At 58.4% G+C, this 13,932-nt stretch overlaps 1 protein-coding gene across 1 annotated transcript; it reads right to left on the bottom strand.

Moving 5' to 3' along the window:
* Positions 1-3,407: 3,407 nt before the first annotated feature.
* On the bottom strand, positions 3,408-9,357 carry EPN3 (epsin 3). Its single transcript, XM_067717027.1, has 9 exons — positions 8,683-9,357; positions 7,596-7,714; positions 6,814-6,891; positions 6,498-6,623; positions 5,469-5,598; positions 4,727-4,996; positions 4,443-4,559; positions 4,084-4,314; positions 3,408-3,875 (listed from the first exon to the last, which is right to left on the bottom strand). Exons 1-9 carry the CDS (start codon positions 9,218-9,220, stop codon positions 3,547-3,549), a joined length of 1,938 nt encoding a protein of 645 aa, XP_067573128.1. The 5' UTR covers positions 9,221-9,357; the 3' UTR covers positions 3,408-3,546.
* Between the last annotated feature and the right edge of the window lie 4,575 nt (positions 9,358-13,932).

Here is a 13,932-nt window from a genome sequence, read left to right on the forward strand (position 1 = left end):
CACTGTGAGAAGTACCATGACTAGGTATGACAAGGAAACTGGTCTGGTGGGAGAGACGAGGGGGGAAGGCCTCCCTAAGGAAATCACATTTGTGTAGCAGCCTTCGAAGAACAAAAGGATGGATTCTGGAGAGGGCAAGGGGAAAATGCTGGGGAAGCAAGAGGAACAGATGTGCAAAGGTCCTGTGGCACAGCAGTGAGTCAGGGCTGAGGAACTGCAGAAGCCATCATGGCTGCAGGACAGAGAGCACAGGGAAGAGAGATGGTAGATGAGGTTGTGAGGCTGTGGAGGAGGAAGGCAGGGGCCAGGTCTTGAACTGTCAGCAGGAGTTTGGTTACTGATGAGAGCAGAAGAAAGCTGTGGAAGGGCTTTAATCAGGGGAATGAGCCTGCATTTTGGAAAGGTCCCTCCAGCTTCCTGGTGGAGAATGGACTGGAAGGAGACAAGAGTGAAGCAGAAGGGTTCAGAGGCCATAGCAGGACCCAGGGGAGAGCTCTGGGAGGTCTGCACCAGGCAGAGGTGGAGATGGAGAGAAGGGGTGGACTTGAGGTCAGCGGGAGAGGAAACATCGTCAGCATTGTCTATAAGGGAGAGGGGGGTGTCAAGGGTGAAGTGCAGAGTGGGGCTGGTGCTGAATGGGGGGCATTTGCTGAGGAGGGGGCACAGGGAGAGACTCAGATCATGGGTTCATGAGGTCCGTTTGGACGGTTGGTTTGAGATGTCCTTGAGATGTACGTGTGGCGATGACAAGGCTCTGGAATGAAGAGGAGGGGCTGGTGGGAGAAAGGAATCAGAGTGGCTGCTCAGTGCAGACAGTGTGGGATCACCCAGGCTGACTGCAGCGAGAGGAGAGGCACGGGCTCGGGCCTGGGCTTGAGGAGCTCAGAAGTGCACCCGTGAAAGACACAGAGGGTCATGGGAAAACCAGGAGAGGGTGTTGTCCCAGAGGCAAAGGGACAGAGAGTTACAAGGAGGGAGGGTCAGACTCCGGAGAAGCCAACTGGGATGGGAGACAGAAAAAGGTCCACTAGCTTCAGCAACGTGGAGGCCATTGGTGGACTTGGCAGGTGAGTTCCAGGAGGTAATGCCGACAGTAGAAGCTGGTTGGAGTGGGTTGGGGTGGGGGGAAGAAAGGGGACATAGAGAGGAGGGGCACTTGATGCGAGGGGAAAGATGGAAAGACACTCTCAGGCTGGATGAGATTAATTATGGCAAATATCACAGGGAAGGATTCAGTTGAGAGAAGGCATCTGTTGATGTGGAGGAGAGAGACCTCTGAGAAGCTGGGATAGTGGAGTGATGGAAGGGTTGGCAGGCGGGAGAGGCTGGTGTGTGTGCTCCCCGGACAGAATGAGGCTAGGATCAGAGAACAGGAAGCCTGGCTTTAATGTGGAGGAATTCAGGATGATGGCGAGCCCCAGAGAGTGACCAGGGGTGAGAGCAGCTGAGAGGTCAAGGGGTGGCGAGGTCATCTTCTTGGATAATGGAATCACATAAGATGGAGCAACATCTGGATGAGAAGACCATGAGCCATGGCACGGGAGGAATGAGGTGGAGCGCAGCCCCAGGCGGGAGGAGGCAGGACACCAGGTGGCTCCAGTCTCCAAGGAGGGAGGGGTCTTCCAGGAGAAAGATGGTCCAGAGCAAAATGGGGAGCCAGACTACCAACCTCCTCTCGGTGGGAAGCAAAACGGCACCCCTCGGGAGTCCTTAGGGAAGCGGCGTCCACAGGGAGAGCCAGTTTAGAAGAGGAGGACCCAGGCTGAGGAGGGGCGAAAGGTGGGTCAGTGACCAAGAAGGATGGCGATCTCCCAGGTTTGTGCAGAAGATGGATGGGTCTGGGTACTGCCTGGCAAAACCAGGAATGAGAGGTATTGCAGGTTCATTCCTCATGGTTAATCTCTGAACAGGGTGGATCCTGGGCTGAATGGACACTGGCCTGGGAGAAGCCACACAGCAACCTCCTAAGGAAGGAACTCTTGTTCCCATTTGACAAGTAAGGAAATGGAGGCGCAGTCATAGAGAGGTTAAGTAATTTACTCATGGTCAGGGAGCATAACCACTTATTACTAAGTGATTATTAAGTGCAAACCTTAGAGCAGTTTTGAATGCTGTCGGTCTGACTCCTAAGTAGATGCTCTTGTCCACTCTGCCTGTAACAGGTACAGTAGGACTGACTCCCTCCAAAAAAACAAAGCAGCTCCTTTCCCCACCCCCACCTTAAGAAGGAGACCAGCACTGTGTCCTCCCCCACCAACTTTGGTGTTTCTGGCCTATGGAAGGCCATTTTACCCCATGCCTTTGGCCTGCTGCCTTCAGAGCCAGACCCTGAGCACGGAAGACACATCAGTGCCCAGTGGTTGGAGAGCACTGAGTAGAAGAGAAGTGAGGGTCACCATGGTGGCCCTCAGAATGAGGTACCAGGCCCTGCTCCTCCCCTTGGTTTCTCAGACCCCACACAAGCCCCCCAGGAGGGATCATGGCTGAAACTGAGTTTCTTGCCAGTCCTGGTGAAAAGACGAGAGGAGTAAGAGCCAGATGTAAGGTGATTCAGTAAAACAAAGGATCGTGGGGGCTCTTGGATCCGGCTTGCCTGCCCCACTGAGCTCTGAGCTCCTGGAGGCTGCGGGCTTAGCAACTCTTGAATCCCTCCCAGAGGAGCCTAGCACTCTGTCCACAGCAGCCAGTCAGTATTTGTGAATTAAATCTGGGGCCCAGGGTGCGAGCTCAGAGCTGTGGAGCCAGATCCCCTGACTCTGAATCGCAGCCCCACTCCGCTAGCTTTGTGACTTTGAGCATGCCATTTAACCTCTCTGAACCTCACCTATAAAGAGGGAGCAGGGCCAAGGGCTTTGCACTTGATCTAACGCTCTGCTGCTCCCGTTTTGACATTCTTAACCCAATTTTGAACAAGGGGCCCCCACGTTTGCATTTTGCACAAATTATGTAGCCATTCCTCAGTGGGAGTAATATTATCTACCTCAGAACATTGATGCAAGGATTAAATGAAATAATCTGTCTGAAGTGCTTAGCACATAACGAGTGCGCAAGGGAACAATTGTCTATTGTCCCTTGCTATTAGAGCATCCCCCGCGCCGATGTGTGATAAATGGTTGAATGAATGAGAGTCTGGGGAGCATGTGGAAGCGAAGGTGCCAGGCTGAGGGTGCTGTACAGGAAGTGGGAGCATTTTTGTGCCCCACATTGTGGAGCAGTCGTTCCCACGGCAGCCGGTGATTCGTGCTGTGGTCCGGGCCTGGCCGCCACGCCCGGCAAAAAGTCCACTTGGTGAGACCTGAGGACGTGGGTTCCAGTCTTTATTACGAGGCGTGGTCTCGGCCCCAGTGAAGTCGTCAGTGGGATGCGGAGGCCAGCGACCAGCATCTGCGCCGGCCTCGGGGCGGAGTCTCGGCCTTCCTTCCTTCCCGGGGTGGGTCCTGGCGTGGCAGCCCCGCCCCACTCACGCCAGGGGGCGTGGCCCAGCGCCGTCCACGTGGGGCGGGGCCACACGCGCACTCGCCGGCCCGCCGGAGGCGGGGGCGTTGCTCAGAGGAAAGGGTTGGTGCTGGCCTGCGGGGGTTGGTTGAGCAGCCCGGCGGAGCCTGAGACGGGCAGCAGAGGCTGCGGCAGGCTCGCAGGGGACGGCGGCGTGAAGGCGCGGGCTTGGGGGAAGACGCTGACCGAGGCGGGGAGGGTCACGCTGGCCGGCACGCTGCTAAGCGGGAGGGGCAGGGAGGCGCTGTAGGTCATGGAGCCGCCGACCGGCCCACCGGCCGCCAGGCCCAGCGCTGGCGACCCGGTGCGCATCTGGTTCAGGGTCGGCCTGCCCTGGTCGCCCCCGCCGAACGGGTTGGTGGGGGATGGAGTGCTGAAACCTGCGGAACGAGATTGGGTTGGGGGACTTGGAGCGGGCCAGGGCCACATAGCCCTAAGTGGGGAAGGGGCAAGGTGGCCAGATCTGGGGGTCTTAGAAATAGGGAAGAGCTAAGATTTTAGGGCAGGGTCTGGGCTGTAAAGGAAGAGACGGAGAGAGAGCAGGGGACCCCAGTGTTGAGACCCAGCAGGGACGAGGGGGTGTCCTACCTGTTAGAAAGGGGTTCCGGGTCTTTGCAGCCTGGGGCGCCTTGACTAATGAGTCAAGGTTGACCAAGGAGGAGGCCGAGGGCCCCAGGAAGGACTCAGGAGTCCGGCGCGCTGGGGTGTCCTTGCTGGGCTGGGTTAGTGCTTCCCCCAGCACATCCAGGTCAAAGGCATCTGGCTCCTTTGTGCCATTTTGCTTGGAACTGGAGTCGGGGTCTCCAAACAGGTCCAGCTCTGGAATAGAAATGATAAAGCTCACTGGTAGGGAGAGTGAGTGGTCTCTCTGAGAGGAAGAAGGCAGAGGCCAGCTCGGGGTGGGCCCCTCCTTCCCCAGAGCTGCACATTCCCTGACTCCTGCTTACCCACAGGACTGCTGGGCTTCCCGGAGGGCAGGGCCTGGGCACACTCTAGCCCCTCCTTGGTCTCTGTGGATACTGGAGGCTTGGCAAATGGGTCAAAGGTCGAGGCACCGTCCAGCACTAGCCAAGGAGGAAAAGGGAGATGAGATGGGTTGGCAAAAGGGCAGGCACTGGGCTGATCCCTTTCCAGGCAAGCTGCCCTCTTAACACAGGATCTCTTGCCCCTTGGCACTGGAGGTAAGGGGACCCAGCATCCCCTCAGCCACACCCCCTGGCCCTCCACTTACCAGGTGTGTTGGAGGTCTCCACCAACGCCCCCCAGGGGTCGGCCCCAGTGTTGAGGAGTTTGTGGCGGGGGGAGTTCTGTGCCCAGGAGTCTGTGGGGGGTGGTCCAGCAGGCGGCACTGGGGTCCGGCCCCAGGGCTCAGAGGAGGAGAGCATAGGGGGCAAGTTCCAGGGTTGGCTCTGGGACAGGATGCTTCCTGAGCGGACTGGAGACCAGGGGTCTGCCGAAGGCCCCCAGGACGAGCCACTGGGCTCTGTGCTGGGCCTGAGACCTGAAATGGGGACAGCACAGATGTGACCCCAGGCTCACTCAAATCCCCAGTCCAGGGCCTTCCCAGTTACCCAGAGCAATGTGGGAGGCCAAGGGACTCATTTCACAGATGGGATGCTGACTCAGGACTACCCAGCAAGCTGGAGCCCATATTCAGCAACTTATTCCAGGATTCTGCACCCCCAGGGCATAGGCAGCTCAGGCCACATTCCCAGTCAGGGACAGGCTGGGCCAGGAAACCCAGGGTGACCAGAAGCAACAAGAGAACGTTTCTGAGTTTCCCATGAGCTGAGTTCCTCGGATGTGCCCCCTCCCTCACTACAACCCCAAGACACAGAGGAAGCTGAGGCTCAGAGAGGTGCAGTGCTTGCCCAGTGGCCCTCACCTGTGGGAAGGGGATGCCAGCAAGTGGCTGGGAAGGAAGGGGCTCTCTGGGGCCAGTCTGGGAGCCCCTTGCAGCCCTGCATGCCCACCTGGGATGTCCCATGGGTCCGCAGAACAGTGTGTGGAGGGCAGGGCCGGGGCTGGTGCGAAGATATCCACCAAGTCCAGGATGGAGGACTGCTGGGGGCAGAGGCGGCCATGCTCAGGAGAGGGTGGGACCTGGAGGAAGGGCGGGCCCTGACCTGTCATCCTCACTCCAGCTCATTCTCTCCTTTATTCATTCCACAAACATCTATTAATGGTCCCTCGCCTCTGCACAGTGCTTTCCAGTTTATGTTTCCTCATCTGTTTAGTGTCTGATCTTCAGAACAACCTGTGCTGTGGGTAGGGAAGATGGTGGGGTGCCCATTTTACAGATGTGCCAGCTGGAGCCCAGAGAGGGGAATCAAATTAGCCACATAGCCAGGGAGAGGCAGAGCTGGGACAGAAGGCAGGCCTGCCCGACGCTTTCCTCAGCTGTCCTGCCCCTCGGCCCATCAGTGGTAAGAGACATTTTATGATGAGCCTACTTCTATAAGTCAGTGTCCAAGAAACACTGGCCACAATGAGCATTGGCAGAAAGGGTACAGAGACACCCCAGGGATAGCACGGACAGCTTTGGAAGGTCGCCTTGCTACCAACAGCTACCCACTCCTCCCTCTTGGAAAGTGTGTGTATGAGCCCAAGATGTTTTCAGCACCATAGGCCCGAGGCCACCCCCAGTCTTGACCCACAGTATCATATGATCCTAGAGTGTCAGAGCCAGAACTGTCCAACAAGCCCACTGTACGGAGGAGGAAACTGAGGCCAAGACAGTGACAGTGCGGCCAAGTCATTAAGTGGCAGCAAATCCAGGAACCTCAGATCAGGATTCTCTGCATCCCACTTTGCCACCAGTTCAGTCATCAGCCCATGCATGACGGGACTTGGGTCTGCTGAGCCCCCTCCACCCCTATTTTCATTGAATTAACATTACTTAGTGCTCACTAGATACCAAGCACTGTTCTACACGCTTTACAGATATTTAACGCAACTCATTTCCCAGGCTCTGCCAGCCCACAGCCCCCAGTCCCCTCTACCTGGGTGGTTTTCAGCTTCTCCTCCTCTCTCTCTTCTCTTTCGGGCTCTCTGTCCCGACGACGGTGGGGTCCGGCCCCAGCACCATTCGACACAGGGGAGTCATCTCCCCGCCAGGACCTCACCTCCTGCAGAAGGAAAGCGTGAGCAGCCCAGGCTGGACTTGAGGGGACCTTGGCTGGAGTCAAGAGTGTAGGGTGGGAGGCGCCGAGAGGTCGGGGGCAGCAGGACCACCACGGGGAGGGGGAAGAGCCTAGTTAGTGCCCGCGTAGCACCTCCACCAGCAGCAGCAGCAACACAGGAGGCCCGGCCCACTACCTTCTGCTCCTGCCGGCTCAGGTGCAGAGCCAGCTGCAGCTGCAGGTCCTCGTCCCTGTGGGAGGCTGGGGGGACCGGCTGCGAGGGAGGGAGAGAGGGGTGAACTTGGCCCAGTGTTCCCACTCCTGGGCCGAAGGGCAGCATCGCCCTGTGCCGGTAAGGGCAGTGGAGAGAGGAATGCCCACCCTGAGTGGGTGTGGGCAGCCTGCCCCCAGACAGCAGTATGGGTGTGGTCTTCTCCCTGCCCGAATCTGGATCTGAGATGCAGTTTAAAAATCAGGAAGATTCATCCTTCTCTTCTGGGTCCCCTGAGTGCTCTCCAAGCCCTGCTGTGCGAGGCCAGCTGTGTCCTGCCAGGTCTGCCTGGATCCACAGAGGCGATGGCAGAGAGGAGGCTATCAGGGAGGCTGTCCCTGCCCCCCATAAGGACAGCTGATGGGGGGGCAGCATATTTCTGTGTCTCCTAGGAAGGTGTCTGTCAGCACACTCACCCCTTCCCCTCCATGAGGCGACAGCAGGCCCATGAGACAAACGGTACTGCCAACCTACCACACACGCACTACCCCTTCCAGGCCCAGCTGGAGAGGACTGGGGGTGGGGAGACAGACCCCAACCCCAGTAACCCAACCCAAGGCACACAGGTGCTGTGCTGTCCTTGGGAGCAGGACTAGGGCTTTGGGGACCAGAGTAGGGGAGCCTAAGAATCAAAGGTGTGGGGCATCCAGGCACCCATCCCTCCTCCAGTTCCCTCCGCCCCCCGGCTGCCCCAGGAGGCGCCTTACCTTCTCAGCCTCCTCGCGGCTCATGGCCAGGGCCAGCTGCAGCTGCAGCTCCTCTTCTCCTGACGTCTGGGGCCGGGCCTGCTCTAGGTCGGAGGTGTAGCGGGGAGATGAGGAGGAGGCTGCAACGACCAACCATCCGTCGTGGCTTCCGTAACCACATGGGGACCCATAGGCTCCCCTGCCCGCCTCTTGCCGGGAAGCTAAGGCTCAGACAGGGAAACTGAGGGGGGAGGGAACAACTGGCAGTCGCGGGCCCCAGAGGGCCAGGCAGTGTGCTCGGCACTTTCTCTAAGGTTTCCATTCCACCCCGATAAAAGAGCCCAATCCCTCCTTTACAGACTCGCAACGGCTCTGAGGGGTGCCTGGCTAGGGTCCTGCAGCAAGACTTGAACCCAGGTCCCCTGACTCAAGTTCCTGGACTCTTACAGCTGCGCCCCACCCAGCTTGGGGTCAAGTGCGGTGGGAGGGGGAGAGGTTCCAGTCACGGTCACAGCTCTCCAGGCTCTCAGCCTACTGTCAAGGAGGGTCATCCTGAGCGCCCCCAGATCAGGAAAGTGCCTCCCTTCGAGATAGGAGAGCTGAGAATGCTCTGCAGCCGCCCCCGTTTCCAAGGGCAGGGCCCTCGAGCGGGGGGATCAAGGAGGATGCCCTTAGCAGCACCACGTGCTGTGTGTCTGTGCACAGGGCCGAGGTCTCACTTAATTCTCAAATTGAACAACTGAGGCAAACAAAATTATCCCTACTTTACAGACGAGGAAACTGAGGTCCAGAGAGCTGGTTGTCTAGATCACATGGCTTGGAAGGGGCAGAATAAGGACTGCTACTCCAGAGCCTATGCTTCCGCCACCACGCCCCTACCAGACAGCGAATTAACGGTAACAAACCTATAAATAACATCATTGTTCGCGCTGACTTGTCGGGCACCTACTACGTGCGGGCCTTGGGCCTCGCATGTCAACCTCTTTCTCTCACGGAATCCTCACACATCTCTCTGAGGTGGGGATTCTTATCCACAGCTGGGGTCACAGAGCCAGGGTCAGAACTCGGGCTGCCTCTCTGTCCCCAGCCACGCCCTGGGCTCACTCACAGTTGTAGGAGGATGGGGAACCGCGGGCACGGCTGAAGCCCAGCTGCCCGCTGCCGATGCCCGTGCCCTCCAACGCCATGCGCTCCTTGGTCTTGAGGGCGTGGGTTCGCTCCTGCCGGAGGCGCTCCTCGTCCTTGAGCAGGGCCATCACCTGCTTGACCTTCTCGCGCACGTTGACACCCTGGTCCTTGCCATCGCGGTCGATGTACTGGAAGTCCTTGAGCGTCTGGATGGTGTAGAGGTTCTCCCGGCACTGGTGGGCCACCCGCTCGGAGCCTGTCTTGAGCAGGTAGTCCAGCAGCGTCAGCGCCTTGTACACGTGCCGCCAGTTCTTGCCGCTGTCATTGAGCCGCCGCCACAGCATGCCCATGACCTCGGCAAAGGCCACCGTGTTGAAGGTCAGATCGGCAATCTCCGACATGAGCGAGCTGGGCGGACCCCACGGGTCATTGCTAGTGGCCTCGCGCACCTTGATCTCCGCTTCCGAGTAGTTGTGCACGATGTTCTTCACCTGGCGCCGCAGCGCTGATGTCGTCATGGCTGGGGACTTGGAGATGGGCGGCCCCCGCCCCAGCCGCAGGTGGAGGGCCGAGGAGGGCCACCGTCGTCGCCGTCGAGAGGTCACGGTCTCCAAGGGTGGGCCGCCGTGCTCTCAGCAGGGCGGCTGTGTCCTTGGCTTCCACATGGGTCTGAGGAAGAGAGGGCCTGGAACTTAGGAGCAATGGGCCACCTTGCTGGCCACTCAGCCAGCGACTAAAGCCCTGGCCAGGGTGTCCCTGCCGCCAGGAACAGCCTTCGGCAGGTACTCATTTTGTTTTTTTATTTTACTTATTATTCAGCAGGTACTTGTAACTTTGCATGCTCATTAATCTTTACAATCACACCTACAAAGACATTATTATTATTACCTCCGTTCGAAGATGGGGAAAGTTTGAGAGAAAGATTAAATGACTTGTCCAAGATCACAGAGCTGGTGAATGCGGAACCAGGATTAACCCAGGTAGACACGCTCCACAGTCTTTGCTCTTAGTTTAGGGACACGAAAGTGACCCCCCAGGAATGCCTACTTGTCTTGCTTCTACTTCACTACCTCTGTTTCTGCTGGGATCTGCCTTAAGACCTATCCTTTCCAACTTCTCCATCCTCACTTTGCTCTCTTCTTATACTGTTAATTTTTTTTTTTTTTTTTTTTGCAGTACGCGGGCCTCTCACTGTTGTGGCCTCTCCTGTTGTGGAGCACAGGCTCCGGACGTGCAGGCTCAGCGGCCATGGCTCACAGGCCCAGCCTCCGCAGCATGTGGGATCCTCCCGGACCGGGGCACGAACCCGTGTCCCCTGCATCGGCAGGCGGAATCTCAACCACTGCGCCACCAGGGAAGCCCTATACTGTTAATTTTTGTAGCTTGATCCATTCAACACCAATTTCCTGGGGACTCCTCTGAGCCAGGCTCTATGGCAAGCATAGAGTGCAAGCCTCGGCCCACACACATCCACTTGAGAGGGTGCAGGCAGTCACAGTCCAGCATGGGAGTGCAGAGGAGCACAGGAGTACCCAAGCTAGGAAAATCAGGAGAGCCTTCCCAGAGGAGGTGACGGCTGAGCTGATCCGAGGTTCGAAGTGAAGAGTGAGGAGGAGTGAGGCAGCAAGGCAAGGAAGGAGCATCTGGGGGAGGCTGCCTCCCAAAGAGGACCCATCGTACACACCAGAGCACTGTGGCCAGAGAGGGCTATGGCGTGCCCATAGTCACACAGTGTGTAGGTGGCAGAGCTGGGACTAACACCTAGGTGTCCAGAATACGAATCCAATTGATTCATCTGATTGCTTTATTGCCTCAGTCCCACCTTCTCAGCCAGAATGAAAACTCCCTGAGGGCAAGGCCAGTCTGGGCTCCCCAAACCCCCAAGGCCCTGGGCACGTGGTAGACCTCTGATCTCCCAGCTGAGGGAAGATTAGAGCCAGCCCACAGCCTCAGGACCAGGCCATCAGCTAAAAGCACACCCAGGCCCAAGACAGAGAAAGGTTCTCCCAGGGCTCTACCAGAAACCAAAACCCGAATCCCCCTGCCACCACCATTCCTCTGGTGTGGAGACACACACACACACACACACACACACACACACTCTCTCTCTCTCTCTCTCTCTCTCTCTCTCTCTCTCTCTCCCCCTCTCTCTCTCTCTCTCTCTCTCTCTCTCTCTCTCTCTGGACCTGGCCTCCACCCAAACCCCCCACCAACAGCAACCATGGAGACTGCACCTCTCAGACGGGATGGAGAGTGCTGGCTGAAAGCGGGCTTACCTTCTCTCTGCTGCCTTTCTGTCCCGGCAGTGGCGGGCCTTCTGTGGGATGCCACAGCCAGCACTTGTTTAACGCCTGCCCTCTCCCTCACTAGTGACTCAGACCTGTCTTTACCTCCCCAGCCTGTGGGCTGGCGGGTGGCAAGAGTCAAAGTGAGAAATAATTGTGCCCTAGAGCCCACCGAGTGCAAGCCCCTCCCAGCACTGGCCACTGAAACCAGCAGAACTAGTCGGGCATCCTGACTCCACCAGGAGCCCTACCAGGGCCGCCCTGGCCCTCCTAACCGGCCGGCATAGTAGAAGGGGGCCCTCAGTGTGGGCCCTGAGGCTCTGCCTGAACTTTCTCCTAGAAGGTGGGAATGGAGGAGGCTTCTCCACACGCCTCTGACTGAGCTGAGGGAAGGGAGGGGTCAGAGACACCGGGACGCCCCGCCCCCACTGAAGTGTAAGGGGACCAGGTAGGGAGGAAGAGAGGGCAGGGTGAGGCCAAGGGAGCACCGAGGGGAGGGAGAAGGAGAGGAAGGAACGCGGGAGGGGGTGGCCGGGAGAGCTGCCAGCGGTGTTATAAGCAAAGGGTTTTATCGAACACAATATGCCCAGAAATAAAAGGGAGTGAAACAGAAACCCAGCAGCCGATAAGGCGGCAGTGGCAGCGGCGGCAGCCGGGCAGCCGGGTATGGAATTACTGCAGTGACCTTGAGCCAGACCCTGTCAGGTGGAGGGAAGGACACTGAGACGGCCAGGCCGAGAGGCCAATTCAGAGATGGGGAGAGGGTGGGGGAGGCGGGAGGCAGGAGGCAGGAGGGTACGGGCTGGGGGATGGGAGAAGGGCCAGCAGGGGGCGGGGCAGGCCATGGCGGCAAGAGCACCCGCTCTCTCCGATGTTTGGGGTACCAAGAAGAGCTTTACAAGGGACAGGAGACTGCTCTTCTCAGGGCCCACAGCGCTGGCGGATCTGTCAGGACTAAGGCAGCAGATGGCATTCCCAGAGCGGGGATTCAGGGAGACGGGAGGAACCCAGATATGTTGAGTCGCGTGCATGCGTTTACCCAGAGACTGTGCCCCCGTGGGCCCGCGCCCCTTCCCATCCTCTGCTAAGGCGGATCTAGTGCCAGGCCCTTCCCCCCATCAGGTCCAGCTTGGGCAGTGGGGGGAGTGGCAGTGCGCTAACTCTTGCTGCAGGAGGGACAAGAGGAGTGACCCTAGCTCTAAGCTTAAGTCAGCCCAAAGGTGGATGTGTCTTGGGGGCACTGGAGTTGGGTGGGGGCTGTCCTGAGGCTACAGGAGCAACAGGGGCTGAGGAGGAGTGGGCAGGAGTCTGTGCGGAATGCCACCAAAGATGCTAGTCCCAGGATGGGGAGCGAGCCCTAGGAGGCCCCCTTCTTGGGGGCTGTAGGGAGGGAGGGGCGGCAGGCAAGATGCCTCCAGGTTCCTCTGTGACCCTGCCCTTCTCCCGGGGACCTGGAAGGGAGACTAAGCCCCAAGCCTTTCATGCCAGGCACCACAGCTGATGACGGGAGCTTACCTCCAGTGCAGGCTCCCTTGGCCCCAGCCCCGGGACCACGAGCAGCCTCTGCAGTGACCCTCCGACCTGCGCAGCAGGGGGATGGTACAGCCTCGGGAGTATCCCCAGAGCCATCCACCACGGACCCTCGTCCTGGAGACCAACCCTCTCCCAGGAGGCACAGACCCCTCGGAAGGGCGGCTCAGGGTCCCCAGAATGGGCGGCTGCTCTGCCTCCTGCCTGCTTGTCTTCTGGACGCCAGACAGCACTCAGGAGGAAAGTTGCTCAGCTGGCCAGGCAGGTCTGCCTCAGCAGTAACAGGACACAGGAGGAAGTGCAGGGCACGTTAACCCCTTCCTGCTGGCCAGGCAGGCAGCACCTTCAGAGGTGGGAGGCCTGCCTGCTGGCTGTCCCCAGGAGGTGCAGCTCTGGAGCCAGTGCTGGTGACCCACTCCCACTCTGCGGTGAGTTAACCCTTCCTCTGCCTCCTCAGGGGAAATGAAGGGTGGGGAGGGGAGGCTCCAACACTCACCCCACCCCTATATTCCTCCTCTGAGCCAAGACCACCACTCCCTGGGGCTGGCCCTTTGGTGGAGTACTGCCTTGTGTGGGTTTCCATCTGGTCCCCTCGGCAACCCTGAAGGGTGCATCAGGACTTCAGGCACAGCGCCCTCTCTGCGTCTCTGACACGGGATCAGATCGGAATGCCCTGCTCTCCCCAAACCTCCTCCCATGTCTCAACTGGAGGATGCTTGACGCCCATGAGGTCCTTATCAGAAGCACCAAATGCAAAACCAAGTGGGTAGGAGACTGTAGCCACTCTTCAGGTCTCCCCCTCTCCCTTCTGCTGCATCAGCATTGAAGGCCCATAAGCCCACCGTTAGCAAAGTTGTTCTTCAAACTCTGGGAGCCTGGGGCCCACTCTGTACAGGCAGCCTGGCCCAGAATGATTATTACTGACAGAGGAGAATTTATGGTGCTGAGTCTGAGCTGACAGCATGTTTCTTTGCAAGAGTCATCTCTCATCCACTTCATATTTCTCTGAGCAAGGGAGGGAGCAGAAAGTCCAGAGGCTGTTTTTAAGGTAGAAAAAATGGCTCAAAGAGGCCAGGTGGCTCGGCATGGGGAGGGGGATAAGCAGGCTAGAATCCAGAATAATTTCTGGCTGACGACAAAGGGATCTGGCTTTTAGGGTTTAAGGGTGTGGTAGCATGATCCTCAGGGACTGGGACGAGGCCCTTGGACCCAGTGGAAGTGTGAGGACCTCAGGGACCCAGGTCCCATGGTGTCTAGTTCCCCTCCTAGTCACACACTGTGTCATTCTTGGTGATGACACTTTGGGAAGACCTGGCTCCGGGAAGATGACCCCAAAAGTGTAGGTCAACAAAGGCCAGAGGCAGGGGCTACGAGGGGTGATGCTCTCTGTCCTGTCACCTGCTTCATTCCTTGTC

This window comes from Pseudorca crassidens, chromosome 19, assembly GCF_039906515.1.
Source record: "Pseudorca crassidens isolate mPseCra1 chromosome 19, mPseCra1.hap1, whole genome shotgun sequence".
NCBI lineage: Eukaryota > Metazoa > Chordata > Mammalia > Artiodactyla > Delphinidae > Pseudorca > Pseudorca crassidens.

What these genes read in the sequence shown, in the direction of transcription:
- EPN3 (XM_067717027.1), bottom strand. Translation starts at nt 9,220, where the DNA reads ATGACGACATCAGCGCTGCGGCGCCAGGTGAAGAACATCGTGCACAAC. An exon ending in GCCGCGAGGAGGCTGAGAAG is followed by an intron (nt 6,892 to 7,595) that starts GTAAGGCGCCTC and finishes CCTCCCTCGCAG; the next exon opens with CCGGTCCCCCCAGCCTCCCA. An exon ending in AGAAGCTGAAAACCACCCAG is followed by an intron (nt 5,599 to 6,497) that starts GTAGAGGGGACT and finishes CCCTTCCTCCAG; the next exon opens with GTCCCACCCTCTCCTGAGCA.